The 17,710-nt window shown below is 40.0% G+C and overlaps 1 protein-coding gene across 11 annotated transcripts in view; it reads right to left on the reverse strand.

The window, feature by feature from the left end:
• Positions 1–17,710, reverse strand: part of FRYL (FRY like transcription coactivator) — a 187,793-nt gene that overhangs the window by 87,582 nt on the left and 82,501 nt on the right. For 8 of the 11 annotated variants that reach the window (XM_039368293.1, XM_039368291.1, XM_039368288.1 and 5 more), the window contains exons 12-21: positions 14,968–15,012; positions 14,205–14,308; positions 13,971–14,079; positions 12,937–13,023; positions 10,988–11,159; positions 7,218–7,350; positions 4,841–4,948; positions 3,099–3,336; positions 2,627–2,812; positions 2,053–2,139 (exon numbers count right to left, since the gene is read on the reverse strand). In XM_039368293.1, coding sequence (XP_039224227.1) covers positions 2,053–2,139; positions 2,627–2,812; positions 3,099–3,336; positions 4,841–4,948; positions 7,218–7,350; positions 10,988–11,159; positions 12,937–13,023; positions 13,971–14,079; positions 14,205–14,308; positions 14,968–15,012 — 1,269 coding nt within the window. The remainder of the gene's footprint in view (positions 1–2,052; positions 2,140–2,626; positions 2,813–3,098; positions 3,337–4,840; positions 4,949–7,217; positions 7,351–10,987; positions 11,160–12,936; positions 13,024–13,970; positions 14,080–14,204; positions 14,309–14,967; positions 15,013–17,710) is intronic. The other 3 variants (XM_039368290.1, XM_039368295.1, XM_039368294.1) reach the window with 1 other exon arrangement.

Consider the following 17,710-nt stretch of genomic DNA (forward strand, 5'->3'; position numbering starts at 1 on the left):
GCCTCTCTCTATCTCTGTCTCTGTAAATGGCAGAGGAGGCTGGGAGCCGCAGGAGAAGGCTCAAAGAGCCGCACGCAGCTCTGGAGCCGTGGGTTGCCGACCCGTGATATAGACAGAAGACATCTGAATTTTCAGTTTTAAAAAGGATTAGGGATAGCATTGAAGAAAAGCAAACATTCCAATGTCATTTGCCAAAGTAAGCTGTCCCTTACTCAAAGCGATTATTGTATTTACTAGAAAAAAAGACAACCTTAAATTTAATACTTCATCAGCATCACCCGTCGAAGAAAATACAGAAAGGAAGAAATATGAAATATGGATAAAAATCAAGTTTCCCACCTTATCCACGTACACTTGCCAACTTCTATAGTACCCCACTCCCGTGCCAATATGTGGATGTTGTACTTATATGTATACGAATATGTGCTTGAAGCTACATTTAGTAGCCATGGATTAAAATTATTAATTCTCTGTAAAATAAACTACCACGTATAACATTATTTCCCTACATGCATGTAGTAATCATTCTCTCTTACTCACAGAAGCAAAGAGACTCTTCCTTCCTTCCAGAAGAAAACCAGTAAAATATAAGGAAAAAACAGCATGTTGAGGTGGGGAAAGGGAAGGGATAGTTGCACTAGAAGGGAAATGAAGAGAAAGTGATGAACCAAACTGATGAAGTGAGAGAAAGGGGGGATGGGGGAAACAGGAGAGAAAAGGAATGAGGCTGGGCCCGGCTATTCCCATTTTTGAAGCAATGTCTGCAACTATTTGCATTTCCCACCCATTCAGTCCTTGTCAACAGCATCTGCTGTTCTCAATGTCTATGGAGATTCTCAGTCATCCAAGGTCATGGCTGTCCCAAAGGTGCTTTTTCAAAAGACAACTGGACTTTGTTTTTCTTTGAAGACGTTTCGCTTCTCATCCAAGAAGCTTCTTCAACTATATGGCTCAGGGCCAGGCTATTTGCGAGACCGCCTACTACCTCATAGTTCCCTTCGGCCGGTTAGATCCCACAGGCTGGGCCTCCTTCAGGTCCCGTCGGCCAAGCAGTGCCATTTGGCGGGGCCGCGGAGGAGGGCTTTCTCTGTGATGGCGCCCACGTCTTGGAACCAGCTCCCCCCCGGAGATTAGGACCGCTCCCACCCTGTTGGTTTTCCGTAAGCTGCTTAAGACCTGGCTTTTCCGGCAGGCCTCGGGTTTATAAAATCTGACCCCTGGATGACTGTTATTGTACTGTTTGTTTTGTCATGTTTTTATGGTGTTTTTATTGTTAGCCGCCCAGAGTCCTACGGGAGTGGGGCGGTTTTATAAATTTTAAAAATAAAAATAAAATAAATAAGCTTCTGGATGAGAAGCGAAGCGTCTTCAAGAAAAAACAAAGTCCAGTGGCCTTTTGTAAAGCACCTCTAGGGTTACAATTCTCAATGAACACGGTCTCTCCATTCATGTAATCCTGGGAAAGGGTAAATACAGCAATTAAGACTTTTATTTAGCATAGGTTTAAAGGCTTTTTCAGATTTAAGAAGTAGTGCTCAATATTTATTTTGGTGCGTACAAGGCTTGCAATATTGGTAGCTCTCAATTTACAGCCACAAGTAAGCCCAAAATTTCCACTGCTAAGCAAGACAGTTGTTAAGAGAGATGACCTTTCTTGCCACAGTTGTTAAGTCAATCACTGCAGTTGTTATGTGATTCGTTAATTGATTCGTTAAGAAAATCTGGCTTCCCCATGGACCTTGCTTGTCAGAAGCCCTCTGGGGTGGTTACAAATGGTGATCACATGACTCCAAGAAAAGTGCCACTGTCATAAACACATGCCAGTTCCCAGTTGGCTGAATTTTGATCACATGACCATGGGGATGTTGCAGTGGTTGCAAGTGTGAAACTGGTCATCGGTCACTTTTTTCAGTGCCACTGCAACTTCAAATGGTCACTAAATGAATGGTTGTAAATTGAGGACTACCTGTACATGTGTAATGTGAAGCAAAAGATTAATCAATCATTAAGCATTTGTTATTTTTTTCATGATTTCTAAAGAATGAATCTTACCTGGTCAGCACCTGTGAGGTGTATGAAACTTTCAAGGATTGATGAACTCAACCTGTCCATTACATCTATGGCCAACTCATCATCACCCTAAGAACACAAATATCTGATATGTGACAAAGTCAAAGCAGCATTAAGATAAACACAAGACACACATGACAATTTGCTTATGTCAAGACTGCCAACATCGGATGTTCTTGCTTGCCATATATGAAGAAGCAAACCTGTTTTATTTAGCCGTATAGTATTTCTAGGGTTAATACAGATAGCAGTAGTTTAAGGGGTGAGAAAGTATGTAGTTAACCATAACAATGTCTGAGCACAGTGTGGCCAAGGTCAGCTCAGCTGCAACGGGAGGGACACCTCATGCTTCACATTAATTGGAAAATGTGATTGATGACTGTAAAATGAAGGAATGAGTTATGCTTTGTTATAGACGCTTGGGGGAGGGAGGATTCAGTTTCTGGCTTAACTTTGTTAGTGCCGAAGCTATGCAGAATAATAAAAGTTTCTTTTAGAGGAAAAAGTCTCTAAATTCTTTGAAAATCTGCTTTCTTTCGAAACCATGTCAGCTTACCTTAGTCATGTCTAAAACAGTGAAGAGAGCTCTTATTTCCTTGAGACAACTGACAGCTAGTCTCCTAGTGGCAGATCTTGTGCTACAGAGGATAACCAACGCAAAGCCTTCAACCACATGGAACACACTAGAATAAGGGGTCCTTTCCAGGGAAAGGGTGGGAGCACTTCCATTGGCTATGCCACGCTAAAAGGTGAAAAACAGAAATTACTAAAATCAATGGGATCTATTCATTTGTATTTACGCCTTCTGAATATATATAGGGGCAGATAAAAGCCTCATGGGCAATTTTACCTCACGGGACAACATTTTCATCATGTTGTCCAGTGTGGTAAGGGTCAGGCACTTGCAAGAATACAACCAACAAGGATAGCTCAATCTTCCATGTATTCACATATCTAAAATAATGCACCCCATTTGTAGGAATCCATTACTCCGTTAAAACACATACATTCACACAGCATAATTATACCTGAGTTTCCTGGTTCTTGTTTTGTATCTGGACTGCTTGTTTCCACTGACTAATTAGCTGTACCAACATCTTAACTGCATTGTCCAGGAGAGTAGGATGCAAATCGGTGACTTCTCGGACAATAAAATAAACAAATCCTGACAAAACATCTTCCCGCCAATCTGGAAAATCCAGCATTAATGCTTGCAAAGTATTGAAAGCCAGTGCACGCAGTTCTTCATCCATGTGGATTGTCAGCCTGTTGACAACAATGAAGAATTAGCATATCGATTATGAAAAAGAAGTTAAGTCTGAAGATGAAAGGCAATATACAGGATTGGGGTGGTAATTTGCTAATACTTGCATTATGCACATTTAGCAGTGATACAGATACAGTACTGCAGATGATTTAATTGTGATTAAATTACTCCTGAAAGTAGAAGCAAATTATAAGACTACTCTTTTCCCAAGTTCTTCCACTCCCTGGAATGAACTCCTATCCTTTCACTATTAACTTTCAGTTAGGTTTTATTCATCCTTATTCCTTTAGAATTAAATACACTTTGTGTATCACTAGCACAAGTACTATTGATCTGCCTGCAGCCATCCTAGATTAGCAAGTCTACCAGCTCTGAGCCCCTTCTCTGCCAGACAATAGATGAAGCTGTGACTTGTTTAAATCCAATTCAAATTCCAAGGTACAATTTGAAACTATAAAACTAGAGCAGGCCCATATAAATGAAGAGTTAAAAGTGCTCCTCTATGAACCTACTCATTAATTGAGATGTACCTGAACCCAACATTAAGATTATTCGTGAATCTTTAATGAGCAGCCAGTATTTGGAGATGAGCCTTGATCGTGAAATACTCTCTGCTAACCTTTTACATTTTAAAGCAGCAAAAGGAGAATATTTTGGTTTTATCAGTCGTAGAATGTGTATTTTAGCTTGTAACGTATATTTCAGAATAGTTCCATAATTTCAAAAATCGATCTTTGGTAAATATGTGAGGAATCCCCAACCATTCGTAATTTTGATTTTCTAAGAATAATTATTTTCTGCAGTCACGACATAAGCCTAAGACTGAAAATCAGGCTTGTCAGATGCTATATTTTTTCTATCCTGCTCTATGGAGTAGAGAGTTGGTCTCTAACAGAAGGCCACCTGAAGAGACTAGAACCATTTGAAATGTGGATTTACAGGCGGCTGTTACGAATAAGCTGGGTTGATAAGATCAGAAATGAGGAGGTGATAAGCCGCCTGGGAAAGCCAAGGGAAATCATCAAAACAATTAAAAAACGAAAATTAGAATATTTCAGACACATGATGCGAGACCCAGAAAAATACGGCATACTCCATCTAATACACCAGGGAAAGATTGAAGGCAAGCGAGGTCCAGGCAGAAGAAGAACATCGTGGCTTCAAAATCTAAGGGACTGGTTTGGACAGAACTCAGCAGCACTTTTTTGTGTGGCTGCTGATAAAAACAGGATCGCCAACATGATCACCAACGTCCAATAATGGATATGGCACAAGAAGAAGAAGAAGAATTATTTTCTAATGACAACCTGGGGGCTAAAAGGAACTCTTGGAGGTGATGATGATACTGAAATATTCCAGACTCTCATTTTTAAAAATCACAATAATTTTATCTTAAAGTTTGACAAAGAGATAAAACAGAGATGTCTAAGGATACAATGCGCTGTCTAGGGAACTTACCGAGGACCATTGTTTACTCCAGAGTAAAAGCTTGGCTAATCCTACCTTGCAAGCAGTTCAATAAGGTCATTCCTGCTCATTCCATCTGGGATCAGTCTTGGGATAGCAGCGATACAAGTTCTAAACAAATCAATTTTTGGTTTTCTCTCACCCCTGTCAATGAGAACCATATTACATAGCTTATTTCACAGTGACTAGATGGATTGTACATTCACACCAACTTAAGAATTTTATTTTAATTACAACTATGAAATTATATATTTTAACTGAGCGACAGAAACAGAAAAACAATTATATATTTATAATGATTAAGCTCTGATGGAAACAATGGCTTAATACACTAAACAGTAAAACTAAAAACCACAATGACCACAGAAAAGAAAAAAAAAGTTGAAGCAATGTTTTTATTAGGTCAACTGAAAGTTTATGGAATGATTACAGATTTCTACCCTTGTTAAAACAGCTGTTATACTCACTATATCTCTGACTATCTCAGTGGTTCTCAACCTTTTTAATGCCGCGACCCCCCAACCGGTCGTAAGTCGAGGACTACTCAACCGGTCGTAAGTCAAGGACTACTCAACTGGTGCAGCACCGTTTGCAGAATGGGACTTTTGGCGGGCTCAGCAGGGCAGAGACAGCCTGGACAATTCCTATTGGCTTTGGAAAGCCAATAGAATTAGACTCTATTCAAGAGAGTCTATTCTATTGGCTTTCAAAAGCCAATAGAATAAAAGGGAGTAGCACAGCTAAGGAAAAGGGGGAAAAAATGGCGGACTGCGTTGTTTGGCGACCCCCGTGAAATGGTCGTTCGACCCCAAATGGGGTCCCGACCCACAGGTTGAGAACCACTGGACTATCTAACAAGAACTAGCATCCTAACTATGTACATAAACTGACATTGCACAAGTGAGATGTTAATTAGAAAACAGGAATTTCTTCTGTAATACAGCAACAAAAGAATAGGCAACAGGTGTGAATATCATTTTCCCTAAGATTAACTTCATTCTTGTCCCTTGTTTTCTATATGGCCTAAGAACCATCCCAGAAGAGAACCCAATCAAAGCCCAGGCAAAGATAACCACACCTGCCCAGGAAGACTGAACACAACATACAGGTCAAACCTATTATTTTGCTACCTCACTGATAGTTTTCAGTGGACTGCAGCTCCCAAAACACACTAGATGTCCCAGTGGCTAAAGTTTTTTCATAGGATCAGGCTCCGACTTCATGCTCCTGGCAGACTGAGATTGCCTGCCTTAGCTTTTTAAAGGTTGCTTTTTTAAAAAGCTATAGATCCTCTATGGCCGTGGTGGTGAACCTATGGCACGGGTGCCAGAGGCGGCACGCAGAGCCCTCTCTGTGGGCACGCATGCCGTCGCCCCAGTCCTAGGCCTTCAGCTGGGTTTTATAAAACCTTTTTGCTTTAGGCCTCCGCCACCGTGTGCAAAAAAAAAAAAAAAAGGTTCAATCAATCGATCAATTTCAGCTTCTCGCGGGGAAAAAAAATCTCGCAAAATTGGAATTGATTGATTGAACTTTTTAGTCCCACCCAGTCTGCCGTTTCCACCACAGCCACGCCCACCCAATGGGCCAGGATCACCCAACACTCAACGATACACAAGTGGGTTTTGGGTTGCAATTTGGCACTCGGTCTCTAAAAGGTTCGCCATCATTGCTCTATGGTATGAAAATCTGGTTTCGTTGTCAGATAATTCTCTAGTCAGTTTTAAACTAACGGGCAGATGATGTACCAGTTAAATGGACTTATCAAGTTGCCAGATGAATCCAGATAGTTTCTAGAACAGGGGTAGGCAACCTTGGCTCTTTTATGACTCATGGACTTCAACTCCCAGAATTCCTGAGCCAGCGGAAAAGGAGAGGTTTCCAAGCTGAGCCATGCTGGCTCAGGAATTCTGGGAGTTGAAGTACACAAGTCATAAAGCGGTCTAGGCCTAGGCCAGGAGTAGGCAACCTGGGCTCTTTTATGACTCATGGACTTCAACTCCCAGAATTCCCGAGCCAGCCATGCTGAGGGGAAAGGGAGAGGTTTCCAAGCTGAGCCATGTGGCTCAGGAATTCTGGGAGTTGAAGTCCACGAGTCATAAAAGAGCCAAGGTTGCCTACCCCTGTTCTAGAATATGCCTGGGGGAACTCTCAACTACTTTTGCGAGCAAAATGTTATGATTGCTATTGTTATTATTGTTTCATATTGTTATTTACTAAATTTATTATGGCCACCCACTTGACAAGACTCTGGATGGCTTACAACATCCAAATGTTAAATAGTTAAAATGTAACAGCAAAACATGGCAATCTAGACTAAATTTCTTTTTTTTTATTAATGAAGATATCATTCCAATTTTATTTAAAGTATAAAGTAGCTCTGCGCTGAATTAGTTGTAATTAATTGGCTACTTACGTGATCATATCTTCAGGTTCTTTATTGGTCATCTGCACGCTTGTCATACACATTGGCCTCCCAACTTCTTTGTCTAGATGCCTAAGTATGCTATCTAGTGCTCTTCTTACTTGAGGATAGTATATTGACATTCCTGAAAGGATAAGTTCAATATCGTTTGTTTCTTAAATGATTCTGGAATCTTATTAGATACAAGTGAAATCCTGTATACATTACTTAAAACGAAATACGCCGAGTTTTATTTTACAATATTTTTAAAGTCATAAATTTAAATTGGGTATCTGACCACTCAAATAATGGTTAAACATTTAAAAATATTTATTCAATTTATTCTGACATTATTACCGTACTCTCCGGCATACAAGACGACTTTCGCGTTAAAATCAGCACCGAAGTCAGGGGTCGTCTTATACGCCGGAAATAATGGTAGTTTCCGGCATATAAGACGACTTTCTAGGCATGTGACTCAGCGCCGAAGTTGGGGGTCGTCTTATACGCCGGGTTGTCTTATACGCCGGAATATACGGTAGTATCCCTGAAAACCAGCGGTATTCCTTCCCAGTTTAAAAGTTGAAATTGGGGACAGGATGAGAAATAGGTCCTGCAATTGGACTTCAGAAAAGCATTCCAGATTTAGACAGAAGATCCAGGATTCTACTTGTGACTACAAGTGCAATAAAATTGGGTGCAGGGAGCCAGCTACAAAGTCAGAAGAAAAAAGGAGTCAACGGACTTAATTCTTTCAAAAATCCTAATGAATTACTAAAACTGTAATTACTACAATTGTCAGATCCACCACCTTTGGCTTGGCGCCTTGCTGGCGTCCTGCCATCAATGAACTGGGGAAGGGAGGGGGCAACAAATGGGCAATAAAAATGTATACCTCGATGGTGGGAAATTGATAAGATAACCTTCATTGTCATTTTTTTTAATGTGGGCCCAACGGCACACATCAAAAATGAAATTTAGTTGCCTGTTCATTTTTGATGTGTGCCGTTGTGCCCACAGTAAAAAAAAAAAAAAGACAATAAAGGTTATCTTATCTTATCAATTTCCCACTATTGAGGCAATACATTTTTATTGCCCATTTGTTCCCCCCTCCCTTCACTGATGGCAGGACGACAGCAAGGCGCCAAGCCAAAGGTGGTGGGTCTGACAATTGGGAGGGGGGGGAATGACAGCGGAGGAAGAACAGAGCATTTTGGAGTACCGGCATCTTCAAGGCCGTTTACCCTGAGAGTGGAATTTCACCAGCCTGAACACCTCAGTGCAGCACCGTTTGCAGAATGGGACTTTTGGCGGGCTCAGCAGGACAGAGACAGCCTGGACAATTCCTGTTGGCTTTTGAAAGCCAATAGAATCAGACTCTATTCAAGAGAGTCTCTTCTATTGGCTTTCAAAAGCCAATAGAATAAAAGGGAGTAGCACAGCTAAGGAAAAGGGGGGAAAAATGGCGGACTGCGTTGTTTGGCGACCCCCATGAAATGGTCGTTCGACCCCAAATGGGGTCCCGACCCACAGGTTGAGAACCACTGCCTCAGTGCTTCCCAAAACAGCTTGGCGGTGCCAGATTGGCTACACATGGATGGACCATGGGGAGAAGGCTGGGGAAAGTAAGGGGTTAGTTTTGTATTGATGCATGGGAACTTCAGATTCTGCCCAACTCTACGGCAATCAGCATCTCTTAGTAAAAATACCTGTCGCTTCAATCAACTGGAATCGAGAGTTTGACTTCCATAGGGCTGGGGGTTCCCTGGTCCACGGACTAGCTCCGGACCACAGCATGCCAGAAGCCAGTCAGTGGAAAAAAGCAAAGCCCCATCCACAGGATACAGGAAACTACACCGTCTCCGCTCGTCAGAAAACCTCTCTCCACGGAACCGGTCCCTGGTGCCCAAAAGGTCGGTGGCCTCTGCCTTAGGGGATCAGACTGGGTCAGGTCTGACTACAATTCTGAATTTAACAAATCCTAAAATTTGCCTTTCCTTTCTAACTTCCAGCTATAGTAGATGGGCTTGATGGTTCGATGGGTTCTCTCCCAAATATTAACCACTCTGAGGGTCAGAAAATAACCCAATATTTCATGGATATTCCGAGTTTCTGTATGAATGAGCAGGTAAGGGAGAGCCTCCAGTCTTCCTCAAGCTTAGATAAAAGGCAGGATTTCTCACAAAGTTAAAAAATACTTATGCAAATGTTCTGTTGGTGCTGAGAATATTTATAGTATATAAATTGTGTGTGTGTGTGTATGTGTGTGTAGTGTATGTGTATATATATATTCAGATTTCTTTTTGCAAGGCAAAAGAGATTATAAAAAAAGTAGAACTGCAGTATAGCAGTCAAAATGCCAAGGTGCAATCAATCAGACCAGTCTGTCTGAAAAACTTTCTGTGTGTGTGTGTATGTGTGTGTGTGTGTGTACACACACACACACACACACACACACACACACACACACACACACACATATATATACACATACACACACACATACATATACATACATACAGGAAGTTTTTCAGACAGACTGGTCTGATTGATCACACCTTGATATTTTTAACTGTTATACTGCAGTTATACTTTTTACAATCTCTTTTGCCTTGCAGCCCCCCAACTAGGGGCATTAAGCAGGCTCAAGTTGCAACTGCGAAACATTTACAAATCCAAATTTCTTTTTCTGACAAAGAGTTAAAGAATTAAATTGGGAGAATAAGATGGCCATTTCGAGCTCATTCTGCTCTCTTCAGTTAGCCACACCCTTTATGGGATTCGAACCTGGGCAGTTTACATACTAGGCAGTGATTTAACCACCAAGCCACAGGCTTTCCTCCCCTCTTTGCCAGCCGAGTCAAGGGAGTATATACAGGAAGTTTTTCAGACAGACCGGTCTGATTGATTACACCTTGACATATATGTATGTATGTATGTATGTATGTATGTATGTATGTATATGTATATATGTATGTATATGTGTATATGTATATATGTCAATAATATCAGTAAAAACACGATTCCTGGGTATATCCACAAAGACAAACCAAACATGAACACCAGGAAGAATTCAAACTAGAAAAATTTAATAAATTACCAAGCTTTCGTCGGAAAACTACCAACATCGTCAGGGTTCAATGCTAGTCAATGTGAGAAACTTATATAGGGTTAATCAGCGCTTGCATCTGGCTCCTGGACCTCGTTACCGGTCCTAGCTGATTGGACTGCATTCTGGACGTATCCTCAGCACCGATATCCATCCTCTTCCTATTTCCCTTTCCTATATATGCATCACTGCCCGTCCCCTCATCACAAGTTCTTAGGCTAAGCAGAACCTTTCCCCCCCCCTTTTTTGGGTGATCATTACCTCCATATCTCCCCAGTTCCCCCTTACCTTGTTCTCCTCACCAGGGGTTCCTGAATACCGCTTGCTCATTCCTCCCTTTCTCCTATTGCGCACCTCGTTCTGACTCCGATCAGCTATATGTATATGTATATGTATATATTTGTATGTGTGTGTGTATACACACACACTATTCAAAAACTTTACTTTTGATCTAATTTCAACTGAAGTGAAATAAAAATAAGCATATGAAGGACAAGGTCTTTTTTCAGGACTACTTAGTGCTGCTACAAAGCACTGTACTATCCAAAATCATAAGCAAGTGATGTGGTTAATTTGACTGTGCTTAAAAAAAAAAAAAACCAGTTACTTTTCTATCATTTACTACTTTGAATAATAAACACACTATTCCTTCCCTAAGCCATAAATTACTCACCTATAACTTTTGCTTCCTCATCAGTCAGAGTTTTATTAAGAAAAACTTTCTTTACGCGCAGAGTGTTTCCTGATGGAAGTACAACGCCTGTAGTTGGCATAGGTGGCTCTCCATCCTTCTGCTGTAAACTGTCTGCTATCACAAGAAAGACTCTGAGACCTATATTCATTCTCTGCAAAAATCAGAGGAACATCATTCAGGGACCAAGCAAGGATGCAACATACTACAGGTTAATGTTGTAAAATGAGTGTAGATAACCTCTCTCCATCTAATCTTCATCTGCCCTACGCATTATTTAGCAGAATGGCGCTTTTGTTTTATAAAATATTATTCTCCCAAGAAACACAAATGGCATCTCACTTAAATTAAGCACTAAATGACTTTTTAAAAATCTGCTTTAAAATAGATCGGTTCTTGTGTTTCTATTGGCTAAATCAGGGGTGGGCAATCTTGGCTGTTTTATGACTCGTGGACTTCAACTCCCAGAATTCCTGAGCCAACCTGGCTCAGCTTGGAACCTCTCCCTTTCCCCTCAGCATGGCTGGCTCAGGAATTCTGGGAGTTGAAGTCCACGAGTCATAAAAGAGCCCAGGTTGCCTACCCCTGGCCTAGGCCTAGGCCGCTTTATGACTCGTGGACTTCAACTCCCAGAATTCCTGAGCCAGCATGGCTCAGCTTGGAAACTCTCCCTTTCCCCTCAGCATGGCTGGCTCAGGAATTCTGGGAGTTGAAGTCCAGGAGTCATAAAAGAGCCAAGGTTGCCTACCCCTGGCCTAGGCCTAGACCGCTTTATGACTCATGGACTTCAACTCCCAGAATTCCTGAGCTAGCATGGCTCAGCTTGGAAACTCTCCCTTTTCCCTCAGCGTGGCTGGCTCAGGAATTCTGGGAATTGAAGTCCACGAGTCATAAAAGAGCCAAGACTGCCTACCCCTGGGCTAAATAAATGATAAAATGCTTTAAATGTCAGGTTTTTTTTTTTCTCAGCCAACCCTACAAGGAGTCATTTATATGATTAGCAAAAGCTGGCCATGAATATCTACAAGGAGGGAACACCAAATATCATAATGCAATTTGTGCAATGATGTCAGGACGCACTACATGGTGAACTTAGATTGATTTTCGCTTTGCGCAGTATTTCAACATCTGTTATGATTTGTCAATTGCAATTTATGACTTAGTGTGTGTGACGTGACGCCAGACAATTTTAGCTTATTCAACAAATATGGGAAAAATGTATGGCTTTGGAAAGGATACTCAGATCTATCGAAAGATTTTTCAGACACATGTGCTTTTGTCCTCCTTTTGCAGAAAGAACAAACAGGGATTCTGTTTCATTTCAGCCAATTCCAAATGTGTTACTGTATTAAAATTCAGGATTTAAAACAAACCTTATTCAATTGCTAAACAGAAACATTACAAATGCTAGATCTGTGGTGGCAAACCTATAGCACGGGTGCCACAGGTGGCACACAGAGCCCTCTCTATGGGCACGCATGCCGTCGCTCCAGTCCTAGGCCTTCAGCTGGGTTTTATAAAACCTTTTCGCTTTAGGCCTCCGCCGCCATGTGCAAAAAAAAAAAAAGTTTCAATCAATCAGTCAATTTCAACTTCTCGTGGGAAAAAAAAAGATCTTGCAAAGTTGGAATTGATTGATTGAACTTTTTAGTCCCACCCAGTCTGCCGTTACCACCGCAGCCACGCCCACCCAATGGGTCACACCCACCCAATGGGCCACACCCACCCAATGGGCCACACCCAACCGGCACCTGACGATGCATAAGTGGGTTTTGGGTTGCAGTTGGGGCACTTGGTCTCTAAAAGGTTCGCCATCACTACACTAGGTCAAACTAGCTGTAGTATTTCTAGAAGACCCTCAATACAGTGCATGTGTTTATAATCTTATTAAAAAACAAATTGCAAACAATATTTTAGTTTCTTATTTTTACCTCTGGATTAATAGTGAAGGTTTTTGGGGATTTTCCCACACTGAGAAGATCAAAAATTATTTCTTTCATTGCAAAATCCAAACGTTCCTAGAAAAATAAAATCACAACTATATAAAACTTTTTATAAACCAGAGAATATTTTAGGAAAAATGCTAAACTTGACTTGCATGGTAACTGTGGCATATCTAATTATTTTTATTTATATATCTATCCAACTCACTCTCATTTTTCCCATTTATTATGGTAATTGTAAGTCATAATGTAAATTATTTAAAGATATCTGTACTATCGTACGTTGATCAAGGTCCCACAAAAAAAGGATGTATCTAAATTTAAGATTATTTTAAGCTCAAAAACCTTTCCCCTACATAGGCAGTTAGCAGCTCACAATATTTACGTCACTGGATTTCAAATTGTTGGAACTTTTTTTTTTTACCAGAGGTTTTATTAGAAATTTACCAGTGTAGAAATTAGTAGTGGCATACAAACGTATCTAAAAGACAACTATATGTCTTCACTTGATTTCTATCATTTGTACTGTATGTGCCGCTGGGTGTGTTCAAAAATGACTGAACAACAAGAATGGATGACAGGTTGATCTAAACATTAATCCAAAATCCTATAAGCCAGGGATGTCAAACTGCTGGCCCGTGGGCCGGATGTGTCATCCGGAAGCCACGCCTACCCCATTGCCGGCAATGGCAAAACCGTCCCAATACGTTACGAGTTTGACATGTCTGCTATAAGCAATTCCTGCTACATAGGGGAATATAACAACTTCAAAAATCAGAAAGCTATACTATTTGTTACGTATGGCACCTAAACTTCTGTTTAATTAACAGAAGTTAATGAATAGTAGTTTGGGCAGATTCCCGTGTTTCAATTTAATATACGTCACAGCTTTCTTAAAAGATTAAAAATATGTAACTTAAGAGTTCTTGTGGAACAGGAGGGCTTAAACATGGGAATGAGCAAAAGTTAAACATTTCAGGCATTATCATATTTGGGCTAAAGCTTTTATAAAGAGGATTTACCTGAGCAATGAACTGAATAATTTTTACAAATATGTTTAGAGGTGTGTCTCGAGGAACCACACTGCGAGAGCCTTTTGGAAAAAGTGCGGATACTATGCCCATCAGACGGCTGTAGAGGAAAGGATTTAGAAGAGAATATTGAAAAAATCCCATGGGCAACTCTACCAAAAAGCAGCAACAGCACTTTTAACATTATTAAACATTATTTTTAGTACACTGGACCAAATGGCTTACCTCTGCGTTACAGTGTTGCTTTCACATTTTATCCTAATAACGTAAACCCATAATAATCTATATAGCGATTCCAGTGCAACTCGAGACATCTTCGGATCTTTATTCTGTTAAAAACATTTTTTAAAAAACAACAACAACAACACGGTTACTATTTCACATAAGCCTCACTGCAGATACAATTATTTAGTAGTAGCTCTAAGAACTAAGGCATTCCTAAAATTATACTTCAAGTTCCTGCAATGACAAAACACTGGGCACTCAGATTAACGTAAAGACGTTAATGCTAGGTAGAAATTGATTCTCTGTATTTTTTTTCATGAACATAAGAACCACATCAATATTTGTAGTTTTAAGTGTTGTTTCGGAATGTGCTTTGTAAAACCTGTCCCAGAAATAATCCAGTATGATTCCCATCTCATTGCCGTGCTTGTTGCAGAAAAAGTCTTCCTACCCAACATACTACGTAGTCAGAAAAATCAAAGCTATTTCAGTCTTTCTATAAAATGAAAACATGCTTTCTGTGACTAGCTCGGAGGAAATATTTAAAGAAAACGCTATCAAATAGCAATGACAACGTGCTTAACACCGTGATCAAAGTATCTTTTCTCCACAAATAATATTAACTTTTATAATATTCTTTTTATAGATACAATAAGACAAAACTGCTTGTTTTAAAGAGTCAAATAAAATACACAATGAAACAACAGAAAACCACGAAAAGCAAAGCAATTTCTTACTTTACTATGACAGCATATGAACTCACCTGAAGTGTTTCTATTTGTTTTCTGATACTGTTGTTAGATGGGATCTAAATAAAGCAATGCAAGACAGCAAAACATAACAAACATGAGAATGGGAAGCACATGCATGTTAGATGAAAAAATAAAAAGGGCAAACAGAAAGCTCGTTACTGGGGCTCCATTCAACAGAAGTATTTTGACACAGAAAGACTTCCATGTTCATAAGCAATAGCAATAAGCACTTAGACTTATATACCATTCCTCAGTGCTTTACAGCCCGCTCTGAGCGGTTTACAGAGTCAGCCTATTGCCCCCAACAATCTGGGTCCTCTTTTTATTAAGCTCAGACGGACAGAAGGCTGAGTCAATCTTGAGCCTGTCAAGATCGAACTCCTGGCAGTGGGCAGAGTTAGCCTGCAATACTGCATTCTAACCACTGTACCACCATCACAGCTATAAGCATGATTTGGATGCTACAATCCTGTAATTCAGTGTTCTTAATATATTGTATGTTATTTACAATATTTCACAGTCACTGTTTAGAAACTACATGCAAGAATAGTCTACATCAGTGATGGCGAATCTTTTAGAGGCCCAGTGCCCAAACTGCAATCCAAAACCATCTTATTTATCACCGGGTGCTGGATGGGCATGGTCGCAGTGGTCATGACAGACTGGGTGGGAGGGGCCAGGGGCCAGTCCCTCGCCATCTCTGGGGCACGGCATGGGTGCCCACAGAAAGGGCTCTGAGTGCCGCCTCTGGCACGCGTGCCATAGGTTCGCCACCACTGGTCTACATCTAAAATTGGACTGTATCAATTAAGATATGAGCAATTTTGAACATTCTAGGTGCTGGAATTCCAACATAGAAAACTGATCACTCTTAAGACGATCTATAAACTATTTTTATTATTTTCTTTTACAATTCTAAAAACATGCAAAAATAATTATTTTCCTCGTTTTTCTTTCTTTCTCAGTTTACAAATATTTAAAACTATTTGTATTTCCTTTATGGCCTATGTACACACTACAATCCTATGCACCTCTCTCTAGGAACAAAATTTCCTGACTTTAGTGGGATTAACTTCTGGTAGACATGCATAGGATTACACTGCTAAATCTCTTTAATCTAAAAGTTGATCTATACACCCACAAAGTTATTATCAATTCACTTAAACCCCATGATAAGAAATGGAATCATATATCAGGTGCAATCAAATCCAAGTATTATGAAATTAATTGTATTAGGATAAAGATCCTGCATATTCAATAACTGGAAATTCCAAGTTGTTTATTCACATTTTCCTGCACTGAGGTGAGCAGGCTGATAATTAAAAAATTTCGTCAACCAGCATTCCTAGACATATCTAAAAATTCTATGATTACTTCTGAATCTTTATTTATGTAAGCTCTATATTAGTTTTATTCTGAGTTGTGATAATTTACTACTTATTGATGTTTTAAAACCATTAAAACATGTTAAGAGAAAATAGTAGAGAACTAGAGATACGTGGTAGATTTGTTAGCTAATTACAGAATTTGAGCATAATTATGTTTCGATTGTAAAATCTCAGTATTTTTCCAAATCGAATTTTTTTTAAAAAAATCTGTAATATTGCAAGTTTTTAATAAACAAATATTGTAATAGCTTTGATTGTTTCTATTGAACAGAGCCACATCATAAAATGTTATGTTGTTAGGGGAACAAAACTATATTAAAATATGTGATACATGCTATATGATTAAATAAAATCCCGGACAATGGAGATTTTTATATGCTCATTGTCAGCAGTGTGATATTTCTAAATAAGAAAATTAAAAAGATACTTGCATACCCCTTTATATTTAACACATAGCAACAGCAGGTAGACAGAGACAATAAAAGTGGAGATGTTGCAAAAGAGTTGCCATTGTGTAAAGAAATACACACAATCGTAACAAAATATATAGTAAGAGAAAGAATACTATCCTAATACATTCAACTGTTGAATTTTGTTGTTACGCAATTTAAAGCCTAGGTAGTTATGAATTCAAACATTAACAGCAATATTATTAACTAAATCAATCAAGTGCATATGTTATTCAAATGTTACAGTGACAATAATTAAAAAGTGTGTTTGGATTTTCCATTAAAATTGATGCGACTCCATACCTTATACAGATAGACCAGGGGTCCCCAACCCCTGGTCCGTGGACCAGTATCAGGCTACGGCATGCCAGCAACCAGTCCGCACAAACAAGCAAAGCCCCATCCATGAGATGCAGACAGCACACAAAACCACACACCCTCCAGTTTGTGGAAAAACCTTTCTCCTCGGAACCGGTCCCTGGTGCCCCAAAGGTTGGGGACCTCTGAGATAGACAACATCATAAACAAGGCTATGGGGCACACCACATTATTGGAATGGTGAACGCTCCACTATCCTATGACTCCCAACAGATATCGCCACAATAACAGAAACAGAACTCGCAAGAGCAGTGGTTCTCAACCTTTTTAATGTCGTGACCCCCAACCGGTTGTAAGTCAAGGACTACTCAACCGGTCGTAAGTCGAGGACTACTCAACTGGTGCAGCACCGTTTGCAGAATGGGACTTTTGACGGATTCAGCAGGGCAGAGACAGCCTGGACTATTCCTATTGGCTTTTGAAAGCCAATAGAATTAGACTCTATTCAAGAGAGTCTATTCTATTGGCTTTCAAAAGCCAATAGAATAAAAGGGAGTAGCACAGCTAAGGAAAAGGGGGAAAAAATGGTGGACTGCGTT

The sequence above is a fragment of the Crotalus tigris genome, unplaced genomic scaffold (assembly GCF_016545835.1).
Source record: "Crotalus tigris isolate CLP2741 ecotype Arizona unplaced genomic scaffold, ASM1654583v1 scf7180000020728.642097, whole genome shotgun sequence".
NCBI lineage: Eukaryota > Metazoa > Chordata > Lepidosauria > Squamata > Viperidae > Crotalus > Crotalus tigris.